At 42.3% G+C, this 27,421-nt stretch overlaps 3 protein-coding genes across 3 annotated transcripts in view; 2 read left to right on the plus strand and 1 right to left on the minus strand.

The window, feature by feature from the left end:
• Nucleotides 1–27,421, plus strand: part of LOC145445031 (tripartite motif-containing 13-like) — a 412,502-nt gene that overhangs the window by 166,937 nt on the left and 218,144 nt on the right. The gene's annotated exons all lie outside the window — the stretch shown is intronic.
• LOC145445008 (uncharacterized) overlaps nt 1–27,421 on the plus strand; it is a 118,362-nt gene that overhangs the window by 36,879 nt on the left and 54,062 nt on the right. The window lies entirely within an intron of this gene.
• Nucleotides 19,035–25,303, minus strand: LOC145445018 (leukocyte elastase inhibitor-like). The gene is made up of 7 exons (XM_080323118.1): nt 25,170–25,303; nt 24,998–25,107; nt 24,156–24,333; nt 22,319–22,517; nt 21,985–22,159; nt 20,454–20,610; nt 19,035–19,756 (listed from the first exon to the last, which is right to left on the minus strand). The coding sequence occupies exons 1-7, from the start codon at nt 25,264–25,266 to the stop codon at nt 19,278–19,280; spliced, it is 1,395 nt and encodes a 464-aa protein (XP_080179244.1). The 5' UTR covers nt 25,267–25,303; the 3' UTR covers nt 19,035–19,277.

Genomic DNA, 27,421 nt, shown 5'->3' on the forward strand with positions numbered 1-27,421 from the left:
GACACTTTCTACCCGAGAATCTTTCGTTGTACTACAAATTTTTTTCAATTATTTTTACCATAATGAGTGATGGATCGCTGTATGAAATACATTTAAATTGAACACATACGAATACTGGCTTTTGCGAAAAATCAGCTATGCGGCAGGCTGAATGCCGAATCAGCGCGCACCCTGACAAGGCTGACATACGCGACTTTGATAACGAAATTGCTACCGTAATAATTGAGTCACAGCCCTAAAACTCGATACAGTGCTAGATGTCTCCATCAGGATATATAATACGATATTTTGTTATCACCGCGGAATAAAACGCATTCAAAACCTACATATAGCATCATATCAATTTCGGCTTTTGTGAATAATCTGTCATGCGGTAGACTAGATGGCAGGTCAGCGACGTACTTGGTATACTCGACTATGATAACGAAATTACTATCCTGATCACCGAGTCACGCCCTCAAAACTTGGTTCGGTGTAAGATGCAATCATCTGACCTTCAGCCTACCGCATAACTTATTTTTCACGAAAAACAGTATTGGTATGTGTAGATTTTGATTGTGTTCTATACGGCGATGGATAGCAAAATTTCGTACTAAATATCTTCATGATGGCATCTAACACTGTACGAAGTTTTAAGGCTGTGACCCTATAATTACTGTAGTAAGTACATTATCAAGTCGAGTATCAAGGGTCCGCGTGCGCAGATGTCGTAATGAGCCTACCGCTTAATGGAATTTTCGCAAAATTTGATATTGGTATATGTGAGTTTTAAAAGTGTTCCATACCGAGATGAATGACGAAATTTGGCATGGTATATCTTGGTTGTGTTATGCAGCTTCGCAGTAAGTTTCAGTATCGTCACTCGATGATTAGTATAGTAATTCCGTTATCAAAGTCGACAATATATCGGTGCGCGCCGATTTACTAGATACTCGACTTCGACAGCGAAATTACTACGCTAGTCATAAAGCTATAGTCTTGAAACGTGGTACAACGCAGGATGACAGCATCAAAATATACCATACGGAATTCTGTCACCCAACTCGATATGGAACATGGTTAAAATCAACGAAGAGCAATAGCGACTTTGCCCTTAAATACTGTTGCAGACGGCTCGACAATAACAAAGTCGTCAAAGGTATCTGGGCGTGACAGTCACGTGATTTTTCGAGTGTCCACGCCACCTTTGAGTACACGCTGCTACAACATGTAGATATAGATCATTGGTACGGAATGGATGTTCAGATGATGATGAAGCGCGTAAAAATGCTTTATGACGATTTAGTCCCGGTTAAAGATAGCATTGGTCCGTTTGAGACAGGAGTCGGAAGAGTTTTTCGTCAAAGGAGTCATATTTACCATATATTTTTAATTGTCAACGTCAATCCACGGCGACGGTACAATGAAATATTCATGGCGTGATTGTTAAAAACGACAAAAAACAATAAAAACATGTTTTAAATAAGGGCAATGTTTTAATCATGTTTGTTTTAACTTGATTTGTAAGCTTGCACCATTCCGAAATCGAATCGAAGCTTCGCTATTTCGCAACGTCTGAGTCACGTGCCACACTGTTCTTCAAACCGAGAGTCTTCGAATACCGAGTGTATCTCTCGGCTAGCGTACAGAATGGCTATGATTTACCGTACATCGTGCTGGACTGCACTCAGTTCGTGACTTTGTATAAAAGTTCCACACAATCGGCTTCATGCCGGCTGTAATTTCATATGCCGTGGTTCAATTACCCTGGATTGCTTCCGCGCGCTTGATGAGGCGTCACGTGATCCGATGAACTATTCACCTTCGATAAAGGGTTGAGGTTTAGTTGATTGCGTACAGCAGACTGGTTAGTTGATTGCGTACAGTAGACTGGTTGTTTAATTCAACTAATTCTACTCCAATTTGTGAACTGTTTCCTTGCCTTAACTCTAATTCTAATCTAATTTTAAAATGTTTCCATGCTCTGATTTTAATTCTAATCTAATACTTGGTTTTCCTTAAAATCATACAGGTGGATTGTGTATATTGCGAAACGAGCCAGCCAATCTTGCTGTGCGGACATTCGATATTCTCATGCTAATGAGACTCCGCTTTGATATGATATAAACTGAACTCGGTTTTTGTTGCACTTTTCACTAATTACGAATTCTGTAATTTGAATTGTAATTTTTTTTGGAAGAAAACTGTAGCTCTAATTGTACTTCTAATTTAATTTGGAAAAGTTGAAGATTTTCTGTTGTCGTGTGACGGAAGCTTAGACGTCTACCGCGCCATTACGGATTACAGGAAGAAATTTTCGCTCACGAAATTAGCCCTATCAAAGAATTATATTAATTGTGATTTTGCGTGAGGTGATGTATCTGGTGCTGGGAGATGGGCTGAATCGAAAACCAGCCAACTCGGATCAAACTCAAGTGTGCAAGCTCTGGTGGAATCACCATTTTTTAATACTAGTGTCTACCTTGCTCATTGCATTGAGATTGCCGAAGGATAACAATCTGGTCTTGGAGTTTCTTGATGATATGGTTCGACGGTACTTCTTCACACACCCTCAAAAACTAGTAGGGCTTTTCAAAAAAAACTTTTTTTTCAGATTTCACTAGCTACTTGATAAAACTGTTAGGTCGGTTAAACAAACGCTGCACACCAACTTTGGCTCAATTCCAACCAGTAGAAGCGAGATTCATGTAGCAGAAACTATTGAATTTATCGTTGACAAATAAAAAAAAAAAAAAATTCAAAATTTTTCTGTCGACCCCATAAAATTGTTTGGCTTGGCTGTCTGTAGAGATGATGCATACCAACTTTGGCCCAATTCCAACCACTAGAAGCGAGGGATCTTTGAGCACGTGACTTGCACAAGTCCGTTAGCATGGTTGCCGTGAGCTGTCGATTTCGCCACATGAGAAATACATGATCAGTCATGCAGACGAGAAGTACAAAGATTCTATTCAGTGAATTGTATGGTCCATGTCTAATATTGATAGCGCTTCTGATAGCGTCGTGACCGCACAACCCACATGTCTCCAATGTCTCTGGTCAGTGTGCGTCATAAGATCCAATATTTGCCGCGTTTTACCTTCGAAAACAACGTCCAAAGCGATAAACACTTCAAGTCTAGGGAGGTGATTCATCATCTCAAATATCCAAGCGCAATAACACTAATATATATTGAGTCGCATGATTGAAGCGGACTTTCTCATATTGTAGTGCGGTGTGGAAAACCAACGCCGTCATCTGGTTTACATTTGTAGTATTGCTCACGAATACGAGCTTCCGAGCAAGATCGCTGACCACGCATGATTTGGGTTGACATAAAAGTGAAACCAGAAAACTTGTTTTCGCGTTGAAGCCGTGCCATGAATCATTGCTTCCTTGTACCAACCCCCAATCCTTATGCTGCTTAAAAAGTGGTTAGTTTATTTTCTTGCGCGCGCGAATCATCGACTTGGTGCGGTTCACAGGGTTCGTGCAGATTTGTCCAAAACATAAGAAAACCTGCTTAAAAATATTGCAGTTGAACTTCGAAGATTTCTCTGTTTCTGAGAAGTTCTCTTCGCCGGTGTCGCGAGGTGCCAGTCATAGAACAGTGTAAATTTGTAGCTGATGCACTGGGAATATATTATACTAACAAATCCCAACGCATTATCGCCAAAATTTGTGACATAAATTTAGGTTATTGCACATGCACATACACACGTTACTATATTCCTACTACAACACGCGATTGGAGTCTATGCGTAAAAGATTCATGTCTTCCGTAGCAAAACTATGTAAATAGGTAGGTAGGTGCGTTATGAATTCACTATACTTTAGCATTAGAGAGCTTTGCCCACGAATATGGAATTCATTTAAATTGGGGGTCCAACATATAAGCAAACTACTTGAAATAATTGATGTACACTGCAATGATTTCGATGTTTCTTGTGTACGGTAGAGTTATTACGAATAAATCCCGTGGATTATAGCTTAAAGTTGTGGGGAAAATCTTTTGGCAAGTCCACGCGTCACTATATTGGTACGACGGTTCATATTGGTTGATATTGATGCAGTTAAGGGGGTTAAGACCAATTCGTACAAGGTATAAGCGACCTGCTAGAAATAATCGACGCAAATCATAAAGATTTCGGTGTTTCCGGTGCATTTTGGAAATTGTACTTACAATTCACATACATTACCGCTTTAGTTTCTGAGAAAAAATGATTTTACAAGACTGCGCTCTACTATATTCCCACTGAAATACGAGAGTGTAGTCTGTTTATAAAAAATGTATGCATTCCATAGCTTGACTATCAAATGTGTAAGTATGCTATGCGCTATGAATTCGCCATACGTTACCCTTCGACAGCATTGCACAGGGATCACCGAATTGGTGTAGGTAGGGGCTTAAGACCAATTATTCCGAGATATAAGAAAAAGACTTGAAATAAATCATGTAGACTGCGTATATTCAATGTTTCTGTTGCGCTGTTGGTGTATATTTCCAAGTAATCGCATGCAGTATCGCGAACATTTGCGAGAAAAATGTTTTCCGTACCTTACTAGGAAACGCATGTGCATTCTGATCGTGACTAAATCCTCATATAGCATTCATACTATGGGAATATGTAAGCTATGCGCTATGAATTCGCCATGGTTCACCCTTCGAGAGTGTACTCTCACAGATGACGCACTTCAGATATCCAGTTCCGCGTCCTAGCTTTAGCTATCCGCGAGTTCACGCGACCCGCCGGAATTACATCCGTCAGAACTGCCCCTTCCTTTTTCCTTTTTCTCCCGTTTCAGAACTCATCGAAGCCGTGAACTCGCGCCGATTCGCGTTGCGGCCCGCGAGTTTACAATGCGCCCGTATATATCCGTGTATACTTAGAACGGGAGATATTTCAAGAGAATCGCCGATCTAATCAGCGCGCACGTATAGAATTCCCGGTCAATTTGTAGCGTGACCTTTGCGCGTCCGCAACGAGTTTGTGTCAATAATCCCGGATAGAGCTGCTTTCTGCCCGCGAAATCAAACCTTAGTGAGGTACCTACACCATAGCTAATGTACATGGTGGGACATGAGCAGAAACATATGAGCTCTATTTATGCGCTTCTTTACTGTCTGAACATCGACTAAATTACGCGACACTTTAGAGCAGTGGATTTCAATATTTTTCGTATCGCGTGCCGCTCTTTGACAACTACATAATTTTAGTTGTATACCTATACTGATTAGAGCGAAATGCCGGTAATTTAATTCTAATCTAATTTGTAAAATGTTTCTTTGCTCTAATTTTAATTTTGATCTAATTGCTCGTTTTCCTGTAAATGTTACAGGAGAACTCTATAGTGTGAAACGAGCCAAAGCTTGCTGTACAGAGATTTGCTATTCTCGTGTTCATAAAAATGAACTATGATTTGGTATTAACGGATCTTGGTTCAATGTTCAAGTTTTCACGAATTCCGTCATTCTAATTCTAATCTAATCCGAAAAAATGTGTAGCTATAATTCTAATTTTCACCTAATTTGGGATAACCGAAAATTTTCTTGTTGTCTAAGTCTGTCGCGTACCGCCTCAAGGTAGTAGAGTGAAATGAACGAAAAACTCAGCTTTGTTCCAACTCTATACATGATGAATGATGATGAACATGCGCGTGGATTAGGAAAATGTCGGCTCTGGAAATTTCGAGACAAATGCGGCCCACGAGCTTATCCGGCCTGATTAATGATACAACACAATAACATGGCAAAATTGAATGTGAGGATTTCAATTGCTTCTTCACCAAAAGCTGACCTATGGGCGGCGTGAAACTGAGTTGAATGACGCATAAAGTATTTTACTATGTATTCAATGAATATACATTTCTTACATTAGAAAAAAATGGTTAACGACTTGAAGAAACTTTTTGGGGTACAGAACTTTAATATACATTTTAGTATTATACTCACAACTTAAATGTATTGAAACCCGAAGCTTTTCGGGCTGACATTCTTCAGGGGCAATTGTCAGCGAATAAGGAATTTCAAAAACGTGCATCCAATTATGGCGTCATAGAGTAGAATACAACATGAGGTTCGAACGATATCTAATTTTCGAGCCGATATCGATAAACCGATATCCATAGAACCTTTCCCAAAAACCACGATATACTCAGTCGATATTCAAAAGATATGCCATCTAGCTGAAGACGCATCTCCAAAACTCAATAGCATTTATTGGCACATCTCTACAATGTACATCCATTGCCTGGTTATGAAATTAACTATTATTAAAGTATGCATTTGGACGCTTGTAAGCTATATGAAATAATCAACATTCACTGTCCATCAGCCGCAGATTATGGTACGCTGACTCCCCACTACCACGTGACTTCGCAGAAATTCCCGAAATATGTTATCTCTAATTTGCGGTGCCGATTTATCTTTTCAAGCGTCATAATATAGTCATGATATTACAGTTAAGCCAGTTATGCAAATTGTGGGATTGTATTTTGGATCCTAAACTGCAGTTTCAATGGTGCTATTAGATCTGACCGTGACTTTGCGATAACGTCGCTGCGAGGCCTCACTATGCAGCGCGAACCAGTCGGCCATCTCGTTTCGTGGAAATTTACAGAAGCAGCATCGCCCACGCCTCGCCCTTCCTCTCGACTTGTTGATTTGAAGCGGCTCTTCCGAGTTCGCCAGACCCCCAAAGCACACAAACGCAAATTTGACGGACGCGAACCAGGATCAGTTCACGGCAGCGATTACTGAACAGCGAACATGTAATGGCGAAACTAAATGCATTCGCATATGTCACACTAAACTTGTGAACCCCACTGTAACGGCGGTTTTGTTCCGCTCATGGATACAATTGAATAATACATTCATATTTAAAGCGAATATTTTCGGCTGACAATCGTCAATCGGCAGCAACTAGCACAGAATGGAAATGGACACTGTATATGAACAATGAACATGAACAATCATACTATCCCCAAATGTGAACATATTATTCAATAGTATATTGAAGTTCTGCACATCTTCAGACTCGGGGATAGAACACTAATTTCGCAAAGCTGCCCTCGGTCAGGGGTGATCGCAATCGGCAGCAACTAGCAGAGAATGGAAAGAACATTGTATGTGTATATCAACAATCGTACTATCCCCAAACATGAATATATTATTCTATTACAAATTGAAGTTCTGTACCTCTTCAGACTCGGGGATAAAACGCAATTTATGCAAAACCCGTCAGTGGTCAAGGTAATGGTCATCCTCATTTCGTTCGCTCATTTATGCTAAATTCTTGCGATTTCAAAGCTATACAGATTTTGTCACGGAATATTCGTGCCAGCGTGTTTTCTAACGGTATCGTCACTCTATCCCGGAGAATTTTCTATGTAAATCCACGGCGAAAGATGTATTAGTGCTTTCAAGTACTGTACAGTACACACGACAACATTTATACTCGTATTGGCAATTGCCACAAGTTGTCAAACTCGCAATTGTGCTCCAATCCCGTGCATTTGAATCCGACACCGTCCCACGGCGCATCACACAATGTACATTGGCAACAACAAATTACCAGGGTACAACGCGTCTGCTTTTATGGAAATCAATGAGCTGCTGTACTCTAAAAGGGTGTACCGTTACCCGTGTCCCTAACGCTGTCTTTTGTACCGGCGCGCGTTATTAACGAAACGATTATGAACTCGGGGGTATCTTATTTCAGTTCAGTTGTTGTGTATGGCTATAGCGTGAGAAGGTACAAAACTCAAACGCGTTCATACCGTTACGGAGTGCTGTGCTGTATCTCGCGACCGGCGGGAAATATTACCGAATCCGTCGTGGTTCCGGTGGTCATTTAAGGGTTAATATCGCGCTGTGTGTACGTAACGCTACCCCGTAGTCATCTACACTTCAGACAGCTATTTGAGAACTGTGGCCTTATTGTGTGGAGCATCGCGATTGCCGCGCGCCAGCACACAAGCATCGCTCGATATGGAATTTGTCCTCAATAGAAAGAATAATATGTCGCGCTGCGCGGCTTGGTTACCGAGGGGCGTGGCGGCGCTTGGCGCACACCCACGGCGGATCCGTTATTTTGAAATCGGCCGCGTGCGTTAGCCCAACACGAGTTGAAATCCAAGAAAATGTTCAGCTCTTCTCAATTAGATTAGAATTAAAATTATAGCTACACGGTTTTTGTCAATGTCGAATTACTGAATTCTCAAAAACTTGTAAATTTACTTAATTTCCTAATTATAAAGAAATACTATTAAAATTAGGTTAATTCCATATCAAACCTAACTTCATTCTCATATGCACGAGAACGGCAAATGTCTGTACCGGTACGCAAAGCTTGACTCGGTAGCGTTTCCAGGATAACCAGAAATTCGACTATCGGTAGTTAGCTCCTTCGAGTCTAATTAGAATTATCTACTTAGTTGCCCAGATCTGATTGCGAACACCTAACTTGGACATGATGGGGCTAAACGTGCCATGGTACACGTTACACATTTTCTATAATCCTACAGATATTTGAAGTGATGCAGTAGTATATTTATTGAGCTTCCGGTATGCAGAATGATAAAGTGTGCCCCTGGGTGTTTTTGCAGTCTCGCGTGTAGCAAGAGCGGACGCGTAATTGAACATAATCCGTCCCTGCCTACTTGCCTGCGACTAATTGGCGTAGAGTGCATTCATGTTACATAACCTTTATATTACATCTGTTGAACTAAGGTATGAACTTTGATACAGTGACCTTGTGCGGCTTAACATATGATATGTATATAGAGTCGTGTAATCCTGTGAATATGCGCCTGTCTACTGATAGGATAATAGGATGCATTTGACAGATCACTAGCTGTGTTCGCAGTGTTGTCTTGAGCGGGTGAATTGGCAGCAGTATCTATTGTGTTTGCCATATATTTCTTGCCTCTGCGTCCCATTACATCAGTGGTTCTTAACCTTTTTTCCTCCAGCGCCCCCTTTCAAAAATTATCGTGCTCCAGCGCCCCCCCCCAACTTCATAATGTAAGGAATGTAATAAAGACAATGAGTAAGAGGGAGGGCCGTAACAGCACTTCGTCAACCCCCTAAAAACGATTGCCTTGCGCACCCATAGCGTGATAAACCGAACTTCTGAGGGCTTCGCCCCCACGAACCCCCTATCGTGATTTCGATGGTCAGCAAAGTTTGTGTGGCCTGGTCGCCCTAGGTACCAAAATTTTCTATAATGCATGAATGAATAGGTGGTAATTACATATATAAGTCGCGATAAACTGAGTGAGCTGTTGTATAGGAAGATAAAGGGCAACTAATTAATAATTAAACATATTCGGGCGTGCCCGCAGGTACAATTATTCGTTACCAGGGCCGTAACAGCACTTCGTCAGCCCCCCCCCCAAAAAAAACAAAAAACGTTGGTCCTGGGCCCCCATCGGGTGATAAACCAAGCTTCCAGGGGACTTCACTCCCAGACCCCCATTAGGCTGTCCTCTATTTGCTGAAAGCCTGTTAGGTATCTACATTGGGTGTCCATTTACTGAGGCAGCTATTCTCGCCTAGTCGCGCAAAGCGCGAAAAATTTCACTAATTAATGATTGAATTGGTCAATATCATCGGGAATTGCATGTAAATTGAGATTAATTTTTATCCTCTCTCTGCTCACGTAAACACATTTACCGGTAGACCTGAGTGAGGTGCAATGTTCCCTCTAAGCTGCGCACGTGCGCAGTGCTGACACGGTCTCTGCGCACAGAAAATCTACGTTGCGCACAACAAATCGGAAGTTATTACCTTTTTTTAGTCGATAGGCACTGTTGTCCAGGGGTCAGCGCAGTGAGTTGTTGAGTGTGCGCAGACTCATCAAAACTTAAAGCGAACATTGTGAGGTTTCTTGGAAACTGTAGGGCCCGTTACTAATAATTAAACATATTTGGGCGGGCGAACCCGTTGGTATGACTTCGTTGCATGATGTTATTTCGTGACCCCCTGTCTGCAATATCAAAAAAATATAGAATCGCTCAACGGGGATATCGCTCAACAGGAATATCCCTGTCGCCCAATCGTACTAAACTAAAAGACGCACACGATTTCAGATTGGTATTTCTTCACTGACATATAATTTTTCCCTGCCAGATGGAATTCGTCTTCTGGGGTTCAGATGGCCAAGACAGGGACATTCGGTGTCAGTCATTTAGGCGCCCATGGACAATTAAACCTATATGTATTTTGAAGGCTATATGTAACGAGGTTTTCGGTGTTAATTTGCTCTGAATACTCATTAAGGATATGTCCTATCGCCACATCATCTACTGCGAAGCCATATTTCTCCAGCGCCCCCCATACCGCCCCCCTGAGCCCAGCGCCCCCCATATCGCCCCCTGAGCGTTTCCGCCCCCCTTCAAAATCGTCAGCGCCCCCTGGGGGGCGCTGGGGGCAAGGTTAAGAACCACTGCATTACATTGAGCATGATCGTGATCACGTGAAGCTGGCGTGATTGTGTACGAATACCTATGAGACTTCCGCCTGCATATATATTGGGTGTTTATGACGTCGTTAAATCTGTATTGGCGTGGAGTGACTAGTCATCTTATTGGTGACTGTGTGCGCAAATGTATTAGTAACCGTCATTTCGAACTCATCTAAAAGTCTAAAAGGCGTGCCAGAAATTATATCTCCCCATAACAGCGATGTATGCGTTATCTGTCGATGCATCAATGCTTTTGATTATCTGTACTGGTGCATATAGCCTGCAGCAAACTTCAAACTGTTTTAGCTGCATCGTCCTCGTTATTTCTGGCGGCTTGAAAGTCGGGCGTCATTTATCTGACATAACCATGACTGGTTTTTATTTAGTGAATAAGCAAGCCCATCCGGCTAAGCTGAGGTAACGCCTTAACCCCTTTGTCGACTGATTCGGCAGCATCCGAGCGTGCTGCGGTTTGCAGCATTATGTTGTCTGACCAAACCTAAAAGCCTTTTCCTACGGTACCGTAGTTTATATTCAATCTATGCTGATGTTGAAGATATGTCTAAACGGCCTGCTAAACCATAAATCAGATATGCATTTAGTGATTGTACTCGCGGAAGCTGCTGGTGTTATGTATATTGTGACGACCGGCTGTTTGTATCTCGGTGATACATATGCATTATGCAATTATGTGCATGTGTGTGTGTGTGTGTGTGTGTGAATTTCGGCTGTGTTGGAGTTGGTAAGAGTAAGTATTACTATTACCTACGTATACCCGGCATTGTTGGCTACGCCTGCAGTGCTACGGTAATGAGTCGACCGGTAAAGCGTCGGAACACGCGCGCTGCATTCTCTTTTGAGCCCGCGCTTTTTACTCGAGGCAGACGTCCGTGGATATATATAGAGCCTCGTGTCGCCGTTTCGGCTTGATTTCGAGAGCAGCGCGCTTCTGCGAGGTTGTCACCGTGCTTGTCACGCCGCGAAAGAAGGCTAATGCATGAAAACGTGACATCCCTTCAAAATTTGTTCCGCTGGAGAAGCCGGGCTTGAAGTAGGGTTATGGAATGTGAATAATCATTAATCATCCTCCAACTGATTGCTAGGCAACGTGGACATTGGACGAATCTGAGGCCTAGTTAAGGGTATACGGAACTACCCAGTAATAACGTTGCTTAGATACTGTAGCGATCGTGGCTTATGCTGTTTATAACTTATGCTTGCTTATAGCTGGAGACAGGCTACTTCGTATTCGGCCATCGTCGTTTGAATACGGGGCTGGTTTATGCCGAGGCGGCTTGAGTTATCTCTACGCTTTAATCGCGTAGCGTGGTACAGGTTCTCCTAGTGAAGTTCTGTGCATGTAAATGTATCGCACAAGTTCGTCTTTCCGTATTAGGTGGTTGATGGAATTTTCAAGGCAACCCCCTGATCGGAAAGTCGATCCTGCGCGTTGACACTGGCGCCGGCTTGGCAATATAGTTAATGGAACAGCAAGCCTGTCAGATGCGTTGCTATGTAGAAATATGACTGTATAGCTATTGTTTGGTTTGCTGTATGGCGGTTTATAGTATTAGTCTTTGAGCTGACAGTATTGGAATTTTTGTTCTATTTTCAAGGAACGTATATAATGTAGCGTTAATATTTGCATACCGCCGTGGATGGTGTTTCTTGGCGAGGAAAAAGGAGTCTTCGATTCGAAATGATGGATTTTTTATTCCGCTGCTGTGCAGCGAAAAGTCGACAGCGTTCCACGGCATAGGCTGAAATCGCAACTAGGCATCTGTCACGCGCAGACTCGATTGTTTCGTCACTGATATATGCGTCGTTCGGTGCGCGTGAGCAGTGAAATTAATGTGGGCCGAGGCTTCCGCTTTCTACGTGGGATTAAAGCCGAGCTGTTTTTGCGGTTGTCTGCTTGCTTTTACTGAAAACCTGCGCCTAAAACAAACAGTTCCTCTTACTTTCGAAGCAAGCTTTATCTTCACCGCATTAGTGGGTATCTCTGCGAATGCGCTTTGTCATGAATCTGAAGGGTCTGAATTTTCAAAATGGCGGTCGTGCCTTTTCAACATTCACAATCACTCGGTGCAAATGTGACGCAAATGCTGCTTACTGCGGTTAACGCAAAGGTGATTCAACAATCACTATATCGCACTCAGCAAGGTTAAATTTATGCTTGGTGCGGAATGCTACACGTCGGCTAAACATCGTAAATCAAATCCCTTTAATCCTAATGTTTACTTGGTGTAGTTGTGTGTTCCAATCGCTCCGATTGCGTAACAGCCTAATTTGAAATAACTGGACCACCTGCGCGTTTCGGGTAATTATTTCAGACAAACCGGTTCCTGGAATTACGACACATCGCATTCAACCGGTCTAGTCATTAACACCCGATACCGGGGTTGCAGTGTTCAACTTTCCTTGAATTTCGATACACTTGCCAGTGCCGTTACTAAGCCGGCTCGTTTTCCAGTACGCTAATGAGCCAAAACACAGGGAATGGTGATCGCCCGTCGGGTATAATTGCATCCATTGCGTTTGCGGTCTCGGATGACTCGTGATTAATGGAGATTGTGTGAAATTCCCGCCCCTTTGATATGGAACGAAATTTTTGCTAGCTGCGAAATTTCGTGATTTCCAGCTGCTGTCGAAAAATGCTACGTGGACTGTCTACGAAGGGCTATGTCTTCGTGAAAAACGGAGAAGGCCGCACGCTCATGTGAAGCGAAATCGATGTGATAAAATGCACCAGCGTGGTGGATAATGCGCGTAATTATAGATACAGCTCATGTTCATGTTCATTGTTCATACTTCGCTATGGCGGACCCATACGCTCAAGCAGTCTATGCATGCGGCGCATGATTGGTACTGAATTGAAATACTCCCTGGGCGCACGTCAGAGGCATGTGCGGGCCTGGCGTTTCTGCGCATTGTTTTTCCGCGAACATTTGTCCCACGTAAGAACCATGAGGTCACCCACAGGGTGGATTGCAAAAAGAGGCGTCACGATTTCTCGATCATACATTAGCTTCTAACGTACTCGAGAACGAGAGCACTGTGGCTTTTGATATTGACTTATACTGAAATCTTGAATTTCGTGATAATATTGAATTGCAAGCTTTCAAGGGGTTGCACATAGAGGCGGTCAAATTACTCAAGTAGAAGTAACATAGAATTCTGCTGGAGCAGAAGTTAAAGTGAAGATGTCCGTCTGAGTGAATAAGTAAGTGTTATTAGGCGGTGGCGTGCATAGTGATCACTTCCGGGGGCTGTTAACTGCGCAGTCGAATTCGATCAATTCGCCTCCTTGTTCAAATCAGGGCGTTAGAAATCCGCGCTGCACGCGTGATATTGCGCAACCCGAAGTCACGCGGTACACCCGATGTCGCTCACTGGCTTGAACTCCAACGGGGTCGGCGGGTGATGCGAACTCGCTGGCGAAACAATGCGCTGCGTGTATTTATAGATAGGTTCTGTTTGCACAAGCCTGGCTGGCCGTGCTGCACCTAGCGTGGGCGACATTTGGAGGCATTATCTCGCAGCTGCAATGTCAATCGAGTGTATTGTAGCTGTGTTTTGTCTCATGTTTGAGCGGTGCGAATGTCCGAATTTACAATTGTTTGAATTCAAGTCAGCCTTTTTATAAAGCTTAAACCCCTGGCATTTCGGTCGACTGCTGTACGAAGATTATTTCCTTCATACCTTGGAAATCTGACTTATTTCACACGATTTGCGCCCGGCTGAGGCATAGGGTTCTATAGCCTACGTTTCGTTCAGTTTATCATGATAACGATGATAGATCTACGTCTCCCAACATCCCCGCAGCTGGCTACATTTGGTTCTGTTTTGTATATGATTTGCTGGTTCTATGCTTTGCCAATAAAACGCAATCATTGATATCGATCTCTGCTGTCCTGAAATTAGTAGATTGGGATCTGCGAGCAGTGAAGTGGTAGATTCGATCTATCGAGTTTCAAGATTATGTTACGTCGCAACGGTTTGCCTGAATGGAATTTTGGGAGCGGAAAGCCTGCATTATTCATGAGTTGGTGGTTTGAACTTGAATCAGAGTCGAGTGTAGGTAGCTTTCAAGGGAGACTTGCATTCTGCAGTAAGTCGCGAGCGTTGAAGGTCGACAGCGTATCTGGTGAGCGGGCTGCACAATTGCACATACTGTATGTGTACAGGTACACTGTATATTGTACAACGTATGGATCGTGTTGAATATAGCAGTCATGATATGCTGGTGGAATTGTGTTACCATAAGAATGAATTGAGCATTCCACGGTTGATAATCGCGATCGAACCAGTCATGTCATCCCAAATTGATGTCTGAAGCCAACACTACACTTGGTGGCTAAATGTGCCACATCAGTTAGTAGACCGTACCTGTACACTACAGTGCACAAAGCATTCTTTTAGGACAGGGCAACGCTAATGCGTTTTCGTTGCTGATGCTGTCCAGGATAAGTGCGGCTAATATCATGTTGGCTAAGGCTGTTCTTACTGTTTGAGTAAAGGAATATGCTATGGGGGCCCAGGCCGAATTTAAAGTTGAATAGAAGCTTGAACGACTACGGCAATTCACTTCATCTCCCTTAATGTTTCTTAACTTAAAACACACAATTAGACTAGTACAGTAGCGTCTTTTCTACTTGGAGACAACACTTCTCTGTGAAAAGGGAGTCAAATCTTCCTTGCGCTAGTACGAAATTATCATTTACATACAAAGAAAGAATGAGTTCGAACAGGCCAACTATGCCTGTACTAGGGTAATAGGAAAAGCTCTTGGGCCGTTAGAGGTTCAATCCAACCTTTTTTTCGCCGCATTCGGTGGTTTGAGTTAAAAACCCAAGTCCACAATTATCGAGCTGCTGTTAAAAGTGGGTAAATTCAGATTCGAATAGTGTTAAGAATAACAAACATCTTCTTTCCGTAAAAGCAATTAGTAGCCATTACAAATGTGCGGGAAAATTCACGAAATATGGCACCAAAGTGTGTCGATTAGCAACACTGGTACTTTGGCATCCGTCATAGGCGCCACGTGATGGCGGAAGTTAACTATTTCCCATCTCTACTGACATCACGCGTGTAGCTTTCTGGGAACACGTTAAAAGGTCGCGAGCGACTCTTGTCGTCGTGGACGAATTGCAATCTAGATCGGTTGTAACACCGTATTCAAAATTTGTAGCACGAAGCAACGCATGTTTGTGGTAGTGGTTTTATTTGTGGCGGCTACAAGGTACTAGGTACATATTCGAACTTTTCAAATCGCCCACACTTTGATGACGTAATAATAAGTGATATTCGAACAATGACCATTAGCCTTATTCACTAAAAGCTAATCCATGAGCAATTGCACATTACGCACCCAATGCGATGCAATGTAAAGATAGCAGGCTGTGGACTTGATTGCCATATAGCGATCTAACACTCAACCCGTAATAATGTAGTTTGAGCAGTTGATTTTGATTTGATTGAAAGCAGTTCGTTCATGACTGCCGTATTATTCCTGTAGGACAGGGGTGTCAAACATATGTGGCACGCAAAGCAATGCTAATTAAATTAAAAAAAGCGCTTGTTGTATCCTGCATGTTTCTATCAAAAGTGAGATATTTAGTAATAAATACTTCCTAGTAAACAATCTCTTAAGGCAGCAAATGTCGAGCATGTTATTTTTTAATGTACTACTACATATTAGTGCGGAAGTATCGACAAATTCTCTGGTCCTGCTACGATCCTGTTTTTAAATCTCTGGTCCGACACCCTAGGCCGGATTCTAGAAATGACCGTGATCCGGTCCGAAATAAAAAACGATAATAATTATCTAGTCACACGATGGTATTGAATATTGATTGAAACAATGGAAACAGGAAATTAAAAACTCAAAGATCAAACCCAACCCTTATCTGAAGTAAATATGCCAACTTGGACTTAGCATGTGGTTTATTTCCGTGAAAATTTTACTTTAACTAGTGATTCGAGGGTGGAAGAGGGTAAGGCTGACATATTCATAGTAAAAAGTTCTGATCCGGCTCCGATCCGACTCCGGTCGTGTCAGAAAAGGCACCGAACCGGCTCCGGCCCAAAATGGGAAAATCCGGCCGGGTATCCAATTCCACTCCGCCCTACTGCATATGCCATCTTACGCATTCCTCATAACACATACTCCGCACTAAAACTAAGGGCCGTAGAAATACGTGATCTTATATTGTCATTAACCGCCTGCTAGAGCAGCTGTTATTGTACTTTATAGCAATATTAAATCGACAAATCATTGTAAATTTGCAAATTCCGTTGTTTGCAAATCAAGACATTGCCAGAATAGAGCCCTGTAAGTCGTAATATTATGTGTAAAGCTTGATAAGTGATTACGACGCGCTCTTCCGATAAACCAGTGGTTCCCAACCTTTTTCCACCCACGTACCAAGAGGTTTTATGCAGTGCCCGCGTACCACCTACATAAGTTCCACCATTTATGACGTTATAATCACGTATTTGACCCATGTGAGGTGTAATCAGGGCCGTAACAGCATTTCGTCAGCCCCCCAAAACGCTGGTCTTGGGCCCCCCATATGATGATAAATCTTATTTTGGAGGGGATTCGGCCCCCACACCCCCCTCAGGCTATACGCTGTTTACCGCTACTTATCATCTGCACTGGGGGCCGTTTACTGAGTCAGCTTTTCTCGCCTGAACGCGCAAAACGCGAAAAATTTGTATGATTCAATATGGAATCGGTCAATATGATCGGGAATTGCATATATATTGCTATCAATATTTATCCTCTCTCTGCTCACGTAATCAGATTTACAGGTAAAGCTGAGTTAGGTGTGTCTGAAAAGATAGGACCCCTCAATAATAACTAAACATATTTAGGCGTATACCCGTTGGCAGGAATGAAACAGCATTTCGTCAGCCCCCCCCCCCCCCAAAAAAAGAAAACTTTGGTCTTGTCTCTCATAGGGTGATAAACCTATCCCAAATCACGTTGTTCCCTTTGACGCGAAATTAGTCGTACTGTTTAATGAGCCAGCGCGAGGCGCAAAAATTTTCGATAACTAATGATAAAATCGGTCAATAAGATCGGGAATTGCATATATATTGCTATCAATTTCTTCTCCTCTCTGCTCAGGTAATCACATTTCCCGGCAGGTGTATAGGAAACTGTAGGGCCCATTGTTATGACTCCGTAGCATGATGTTATTTCGTGACCTCCTGTCTGCTATATAAAAAAAATATAGAATCGCCCAAACGTAGGCTACTAAATTGAGAGACGCACACGATTTCAAATCGATATTTCTTCACTGGCATATAATTTTTCTCTGCGGGATGGCATTTACCTTGTGAGGTTCAGATTGCCAAGACAGGAACATTCGACGCTAGTCATTTAGGGGCTTATGGACAATTAAACCTATAGTATTTTGTATATATAACGAAGTTTTCGGTCAGCATAAGGGCAGTCCTTTTCGGCCAAGGTTTTCTCGCTGCCGATCGTTCTGGCACACTTCTTGGAGTCGCATGTTACATGGCCTAAAACTTTATATGTCTTGGTGCATCGTGGCGCGGTAATGGCCAACGCCGATATGCCCATTTCTATCAATCTTGCGTATTTTTTCTCGGGGAAAGAAATCAAGATATTTGGCAATTTGAAATTTTGAAAAAGTTGCATAATTTTTAAAAAAATACTCTATAATTTATGCTAATTCACGAAATAATTTGGGCCCCCTTCGAGCTCGTCCCCTTCCCCAATTGGGGGGGTTTGTGGTGCGACAGTTACGGTCCTGGTTGTAATAGTAACAAAAGTCAATTTATTTATTGCGATTGCTGCATTTTTTTAATTTGTTTATATGCGTGGCATATACGTTTGCTCACAGCGTATCGAAAGTCATGCGTGTGCGCAAGTCGGTTTCGTTTCTTCGACTTGATAGTCATCAGGGATGAAAATCCTTGCTCGCACTCCCACGTAAAAGGGAAAATTGGCAGCTGGGGAATAGCGTGAGAAGCTATAGAGTTGAGTACGAGGAGGCCATGCTAAGCCAGGAGTTAATTGGAGAACAATCTTTGTGTTCCGTCTTTGCTGTCTGGTCATCCTGGATATCTGTGACCCGGCAGGTAGGTCTGCCGGATTAACAGAGGATGGATCGATCATGTAGGCACAACATGTTACATCCGGAAAGTAATGCCTCAACTGAGCATTGAGTAGCGAGAGGTGATCTATGATTTCACGGGAAATTACTCGCGTACCACCTGGAATACCTTCGCGTACCACTAGTGGTACGCGTACCACCGGTTGGGAACCACTGCGATAAACAATGTGTGGATTTGGAGGTAACACATTGCTATGATTTTACTGGTCCGGTATGTCAGCAATCAAAAGTTGTGAATCCGTCACGCGACTCAAATCGACTATAGGTAACCAACTTAATGTTTGACCGCCCTGCTGTATCAACGTTCATATTGAAGTATTTCAGGCTAGACGCTAGATGGCGCTAAGAAGCCATCCGCTAATAGACGTAACACACAGCCGCACGAACGGGAATCCAAAATTCTCCAGGTGGTACCCGAGCACCGCAGTGGACAAGTGAACATAGTCGATGTTTGTTTATTCAAAAAATAGTTCAAAGTACTTAAATACTATCGATGGAAAATGACGTGAAAATCATCTGAGAATCGTGCAGTTATCAGTAACCCGACCGCAGTGATTCGAATGTCTGAATTGTCCCGCTGGCGCGTGTGCATTATCGTTCACACAAGCGCGCCGCATGTAGATCCGTCCCTCTACACTTGATCTTGCCGTCAAACTCCAAACGCCAGGCGCGTGTCAGCTTCTCAGTCAATATCAGGCCTCACAACTTTCCCCGCGAAAAGCGTGGCTCCTGTCTTGTCGTCTCGCAGGATAAACATAAACGGCCTGTCGACAGGCACCGGCCACGGCATCATTCTTTGAGAGGCCACAACTGAGGTCGCCGCTGCGCCTTCCACTCCTTTCTCGTTGACTTCGATGGAGGCTTTGTGTCTGAAGTCGCTGACGTATAATTTTTCATCTGCAGAAGTCATACGAGTGAGGTCTGCCGCTGACGAGTCGAACACGTCTTTCATGCCCATTTTCTTGAGATCGCGCACTAGATTTTGGACGGTGTAGTCGATTTTAAACTTTGGCATGCTGAGCTGGCAGAATGACATCCAGTCTTCATCGGTTTCGTAGATTTTCTCGAGCGCACGCCTCACTCTTTGCTTGCCGTTTGAGTCTTCTATGCGGGAGAAGTCCCCGGCCGCGTTCGGAACGATCATGATCATGCTCAGGGAACCTGGAGATATTGACACATGTAACCGTGTGTACTTGGATTATAAGTGTGTATGAAATGTCATTATTGGGTGTCAGAGATGACCCGTAACGCAGACTTGGACATCTAGATAATTTTATGCTAGAGAGAAGTCTATTTGTAATCTAATTTGTCAAATTATTCTATGCTCCAATTTTTAAATAATCTAATTTCTGGTTTTTCTGACAATGCTGCAGAAGTACGGCATAGTGCGAAACGAGCCGAGCTTGCTGTACAGACATTTATCGTTGTCATGCTTGCGAAAATGAAATCTGACTCGATATGAACTGAACTATATCTGAGTTCGAAGTTTTCGCGAATTCAGTAATTCTAATTACAATCAAATTTGAAAAATAACAACTGTGCAGCTATAATTCTAATTTTAATGTAATTTGGAAAAAAATGTTGCTAGAAGTCTAATTATAGTCTAATTTGGAAAAATCTGTTCAGCTACAATTCGACTTCTAATCTAATTTGGAACGAAATACGTAGCTATAATTCCAATTCCAATATAATTTTGAGAAAAAATGTAGCTATAAATCTAATTCTATTCTAATCTGGAAAAATATGTGTAGCTGATTCCAATATAATTTGGAATAGCTGCAAATTTACCAGCTGACAAACTGTGCTCTCGGGACAGCAAAATTTCGATGACACTTCTGATCGAACCCAATAACGTTACCTTTCATGGGGTTGCGTACAACCGTGGCTCGCAAATCGTCGTCTGCGATATGAGTGCAGGCTCCCATGCTGGTCATGGTTTGCGTTGAGATCACCTCGTCTGACGTGACGCGGAATGTGCGTTTTGAGCTGCTCGAGAATGGTGTTTTCCAATAGGCCTGAAAAATGCAGATATTGTTATGCCCCGCGTGCACCAGGATAAATCTGGAATTCGGTAAAGGTCCTTTCACGCCGAATTTGACAATAGAAATTGAACCCGCATGTTTTTGGTTACGCAATTCAACGTTGTGGGCGATGTATGGGCATGATTTTTATAGATATCGGCACTACAAGCTCAAATTCCATAACGCATTGGCCAATATTATGCAATGAGCATGTGGACAACAAAATTGTCAGCTTTTCTAAACCAGATTAGAATTCAAATTATGGCGACACAATTTTTTGAAATTAGCTTCGAATTAGTATTACTGAATTCGCCGATACTTCCGGATCAGTGAGAAACACAAAAAAATCAAGTTCATATCATATCATAGTCCATTATCATAAGCATGAGAATGGCAATATCTGTACACCACGCTTGGCTCGTTTCGCACGATAAAGTTCTCCCGTAGCATTTTCAGGAAAACTAGAAATTAGATTAGAATTAACATTAAACCATAAAAACATTTCTCAAATTAGATTAAATTTAGATTACCGGCAGTTCGTTCTAATCAGTCTAATATTAGACAACAAGAATTATCTAGTTGTCCAAGTGTGATATTAACTAACATGACTTGGAAATAAATGTATATGATTACGAACGCTTTATATATCGTAGATTTATCAACGAAATATATGGAGGAACGCTTATTATCTCTTGCATCGGTACTGTGCGTTAGGGCTGTTCAAAAATAACTTTTTTTCCGGATTCCAGCCATTCAGTGATTAAATTGTCAGGTTACCCTTAAAAAACGCTGCACACCAAATTTGGTTCAATTCTAACAAGTATATAGGGCTCCGTGGATCCAATTAAAATTTTTAATTTATACAGGAAATTTTTTTTTTCAATTTTCCTGTATAAATTAAAAATTTTAATTGGATCCGCGGAGCCCTATACTTGTTAGAATTGAACCAAATTTGGTGTGCAGCGTTTTTTAGGGTAACGTGACAATTTAATCGCTGAATGGCTGAAATCCGGAAAAAAAAGTTATTTTTGAACAGCCCTACTGTGCGTATTACGTACAAAGTACATGCTTCATTTATGACGTCACAATGAGGAGAGTGGCGCATAGCAACGGCGCATCGCCGATTTGAATACAGCGCCCGCTAACTTTCAATCGTTACCGAAAATGAATTTAATAGGGTTTTCGTGAAAACACTATGATGTGCACAAAAATGACTGCGACGCTGTTTTCACGATGATGCCACTTTGTACATACAGCCGCTATAATGCCAAGAACTCTTTTGTGGGATTGAGGCAGTTATCTGGCAGTGCGGTAGAAAGGCGATGGTACTTTAACCACATTAATGAAGTATGTCGAGCCTTAATTCACCTTCAAATACATCGCGTTGGCGATAAACAATCTCGTGTCTCTTGTGATGGACCCGGGCGGGGCCAGGTTCTTTATTTTCTTGTTGGTGTGACGTTGTACGAAACCGTTGATGCGTCGCCTGTTGAGCTCTGGCTGGCGAAGGAAATTGACTTTCTTGGCACTTGCGTGGTATTCGCTGGAAAGTAAACGAATAGTTTTCATAATTTAGCAATGCTGGCGATCTCGATTATAGAGATGGTTAATTCCAATTCGAACCGAATCGTAGATTTCGTATAATGCCCTGCTTTTACATCAAGTGTCACTTCGACGCAATTTTCCGCAGCTAATTATTCACCTTTGGAGTTGGCGCTTGAAAGGTTTGAGCAACTGGATGGATCGATCCACGAAGATGCGATTCGCGGCCGTTAGCGTGACATTTTCCCGATTTTCCTCGAAAAGCGCCTGCGATAATTGTTCCATGCTGACGTGGATGTCGTTGATGATTTCTCCGTGCATGACCTTCAAGGCTTGGCTTCGGCTATTGCCGCCCAGGCCTGTTAACGAATGTGAAAACTTGGTAATTTGGGCGACAGGCTGATACTGATATTGTAAGCATGGATCTTGTCGATAACATGAGCGATTTTAGCATATGAAGGGCTAGAACGATTCATGTTCGAAATCTAAGACGATCAACCAGCCGCCGCCATCATCAACCACATTCCGACAGAGCCATGGCGCAGAGGTGGCTGGAATAGAACCACATGGCGCTCAACAATAGAGACCGAGCTAGCGCAACGCGGGCTATCGCTCGAAGACGCCCACGACCGCCCACGCTGGAGGCGCTTGATAAGGGCCCAAAACTGATATCTTGATGTTCCTTTGTTTCCTGTTTTCTTTTGCCCTTTTATTTAATTGAAAGCCGATATATATATATATCGAAATCTAAACTATAGTACAGCGGTGGGCGATTATTTTTCCGAAGTTACAGAATCAGACAATATCGTGTCGGGCCGAGACGGAAGTACTAGATTATGAGGCGTATGTATTAATTTTATATCTTGACGGAAAGATCATTGAATGACATTATTTACACAGGCTGATGAGTTGGTGTGTTAACTTTTGACATTAGGTAATGAGAAATAGAGTTGACCCATCCGCGTTTAAGCAGACTAAAATAATTTCTCAATTACTTACGCATGCCACAATGATTTTGTATGTTTTGTGATGTAATTTTAGCATGCTGTAGTTCAAACCTCTTTCTTTTAACCACTTTTTACTTATGAATGACACAATCTGGAATCTGCGACTTTAAATGTTACGTTATATTATATATTTAATCTGCATCACGCATACGACGTACGGAAGGCTATAAGCGCACACGGCACATAAATAAGCGGGTTTCGGATCAACGCTTTTCCGGTTTAGTTTGTAGAACGCATTGACATTCAAAAGTCGGTTATATTTTCTAAATTCCAAGCTACGTTTCGCCGGCAGGTCAAAGTCGGCATCCGGGGCGTACCTGTCCCGCGGGCCGTAAAATGACCAGGTTTGATGTATTCAGGTGTATCAGAAGATTTTGGATTTTTGTGCTATCCACTTATAGCTAAATTATCTCTACTCGTCGTTACACAATTACCCTTTTATGACCGTGATAGTCTGTGATGTATATCAGAACAGTAAATTGGAGTGATTTTTAACAGAACACAGACAAGAACAAAATAAATTTGTAATTAGTAGGTCTCCCAAATGCCAACTTCAGCAGCTAGTTTTTTAAATATTGCCAGATTGTGGACGAAAATCGTGTTTTTCATAGCCTATGTTGCAAATCCAGTAAACGGCACTTTCTGGTAATCGGGTTCTAATGGATGGACACGATTCAAATACACCCAGGGTTGTTCCGTGTTATATTTTCGCGCTCCACCGAATGAATGCCCGAAAGAAGATACACCAAAACAGAACCACAAAATCCCCGGGATTTATCTCCATAATGATTTGCGTATTTGAATAGTATTCGCCCATTTGATTGGGTGTGAAAGACAAATTGGGTACCAGAAAGTGCTTATGGCTTAGTTTGCATCGTACGCTATGGCATACATCTGGAAATATACTTATTTTCCATCCATACATCTGCAATGGGTAATAGCCGGTAAAGTCGGGGGATTGAATAGCGATATTGTAATAATGCCACTTACCAAGCGTTAGCATGCTCATCGCCGTGTAAATGGATAGAGGCGAAATGACAATGTTTTCCGAAGACTTGTTCTGCACCATGGTCGAATAAAGGTCAAAGGTGAAGTCGTGCAGAGAACGCGACACGTCCACCTTGAAAGCGCTGGACACTCTGCGATCCGGTTTCGGGTTTGGCGCTTCCTGAAATTTTGAAAATGACGTTTTATTGATACTGATGTGCCGCGCGTCGAATCTTTGCTTGAAGCCAGGTTAAATCACATACGCATTATCTATCTGCTAACAATAGCAATTCAATGGATTGTATGATACCACTACGATAGCTAATTGATTTTTACCATATAAAAATATCGCAAGATTGCGGTTCTATGAAACGGCAGAAAGGCCTGTAACTAGGACTGTGAAATCGAATCCTCCCTATTAATCCGTCACAACTGTAGATATCAGTAGAAATCAGTTGAACGGGCACAAGGAAAATGATGCCAGAATTTCTGGACTATGACTATTTCGTGGCGGTTTGTGCCCATTGTAAGGGCCGATCACTATACTTCACAGAGATGCCCGTCCATGAATATTCGTAATCCTTGTACGAAAATAATGCGAGAAAAAGTATTGAAACTGTATTTCTCGCAGATGAAATATTATTGTTGGTGTGAAGGCGTATACTGTTCGTTACTCGCAAAAAGCGACTGAAATTCTCGACTTGGAACATCGAATGATTACAATTTATGCTAGATTTGAATTCTAGTACCCAGATATTACTGCACGACCCTCCTCGTAACATATTTATACCAACAAGTCTTGCGTTGTAGCGATTGCGACGATTATCAATGGCTTATACACTCACCGGGGCTGTGAGATCATCCGCTTCTCCCAAGTCGTACGCCTCGTAGTAGTAAACATCTTCCTGCGGCAACGCCGGGAAATATCCCTCTGGCGGTCTTTGGAAGGGATACCCTACGGGGAAAAAAGTAATCAGTCAGCGGATACGCAGACGTTGAAATGTATGCAATACTTACCAGGCCATGGTAAATTGATAGACGCGCTCTTCTTACCAAGACCGGTGCATATCCCGATCAGAGAAACAATAAGTACTAATCCAGACGCGGCGTTCATTCTGAACTGTGAGTGTTATGATTTTACAATCTGAAATGATGAATTGGTAAATTAACCGTAAACTATGTGTACAATGCTGTAAGATAGCGTGTCTTTGGGTATGAATGACTTGTAAGGTTTAAGTGACTTAACGTAACCCCCTTTCCGATACCATAATAACTAACGACGCACTGGTTGTCAGTCTCAATGTTTCTAATGGTGGAGGTCTGCGCCTACCCTAATCGTCTCATGAAATAATATCCAAATAATATTATGTGGAATACGGCGCGTTAACATGACATGCACTGTTATCTGTGATATGTAGAGCGAAATTCATCAATCGGTTTATCCGTATCGTCAACTTGCCTTGGGGTTGTATTAGCTAAACGTTTACTCGCAGATTATAGCTGATGAATTCCAGCCCTGACGGTTTACAGATGTTGAATCCTTCTACAATCAACATTCATGATACTCTTGATATTGAATGCTTAGTGTAATCTCTGGTGCTAGGACCATGTCTTGTTCAAGATTCAGTGAGCCGCTCTGATTTTACAACTCTCAATTTACGACTACCACGCCTGCAGCCCGCTCTGCGCTTTATGAGTACGACTTCAGCTAAGGACCTTGATATTTAATTACCGCTTTCATATTGTCCACGCCATCCCGTGCTAAATATAGTATCTACGAGTTGCATCCACCCTGTTCCGACGCATCTAATTGCAGCGTCGATATCTGATTATCCTTTTTGATTCATGACATCCAAGTCTGATAGCCCGCGGCTTTTGCATGCGTCCAGGGTGCGAAGGGTCGCTGATTTAACGCGTCATTATACACGACGTACGCCCGATGTTTCTTTGCTGAGACTCGTGGAGATACAGCACTCGAATATACAATTGAATTGTATATTCGTATTGAAATAAACCCGAATATTTCTTCCCATTTCTTTACTAGTCACTGACGACGATTACCCCTGATGAGTGCCAGCCGAAATTATTTGGGTTTACTGTTTTTCAATATGAATGGACTATGGAATTGTTTCTTTGCAGTTCCGTAATCCACCTGCCCAAAGATCGCCGTGAAATCTGTTCCATTTTGTGCTTTCTGGGATAACTCAGTCGATTGGGTATGTGAACACAGCTCTCTGCACATGACGGACTAAAATCGCTTATTGTAGTATACTGCCCGTTTATAGTTGCACTCCATAGGACATTGAACGTTAGTAATTGATATAACGGTCTTTGAATGTAGTTCTGAGCTTGCCTTGTACGTAAACCCATGGCCCTTTAAGCCCGCTGTTTGTACGTGGACTTGTCAGTAATACCCAAGCCAATTCTGACCTCAGCTATCTGCTGTTTGAGACTGCGAACTTCTTATTTATATACTCCCGAGTGAGGTCATTTTTTCTCGCTTTTCGTCGCCGCTTTTTTGTTAGCGGCGGAAGCAAATCTCTTGTACGACGTATGACGTCACGCGCAGACGAAATGCAACTTAATATGGCGCGAGGCCGTCTGAGTCATTTGGCGCTTGCATTGTTTCTCCTGCACCCCATGTGTGCAGAGCTAATATAACGATATCAAGTATCGCGCGGCTTTTTCTCAATACGCGTATGCAACTTCCTCATTGCTACAAGTCTCAGATTTGGAATTATTGCTACACGTTTTTTTCAAACCAGATTAAAATTGGAACTACCGAATTCGCTAAAACTTGGGAAATTGAATTAAATATTTACCGTAATTAGAAAGAATCAAAACAAACATCAAGTTCAGTTAATATCAAATCATAGTTCTTGCTCACAAGTAATTGTCTGTACATCAAGCTTGCCTCATTTCGTACTACACAGTTCTCCTGCAGTATTTCAGCAAAACCAGAAATTAGATTAAAATTTACTGGTAGTTCGATCTAATTACTCTTGTTATACAACTAGAATTATGTAGTTGTAAAGTCTGGTAGCGACACCGATGCAGTGCGCGGTATCATAACACACCAATGGAAATTGTGCCGTCACTCTCTAGCCCTTTTACCTGTGCTCCGGACCAGTAATTGAATTGTCATCTTATCTGGTAGAGAAATATGACATTAGGACAGTGTATGTATACTAGGGATGGTGTGAACGCGAGGTTCACGTTCGCGTTCTGTGTGTGAACCTCGGGAATTTAGAGGTTCGCGTTCACAACAG

Source organism: Botryllus schlosseri, chromosome 8, assembly GCF_051294905.1.
Source record: "Botryllus schlosseri isolate E-star chromosome 8, Bs_hap1, whole genome shotgun sequence".
Taxonomy (NCBI): Eukaryota; Metazoa; Chordata; class Ascidiacea; order Stolidobranchia; family Styelidae; genus Botryllus; species Botryllus schlosseri.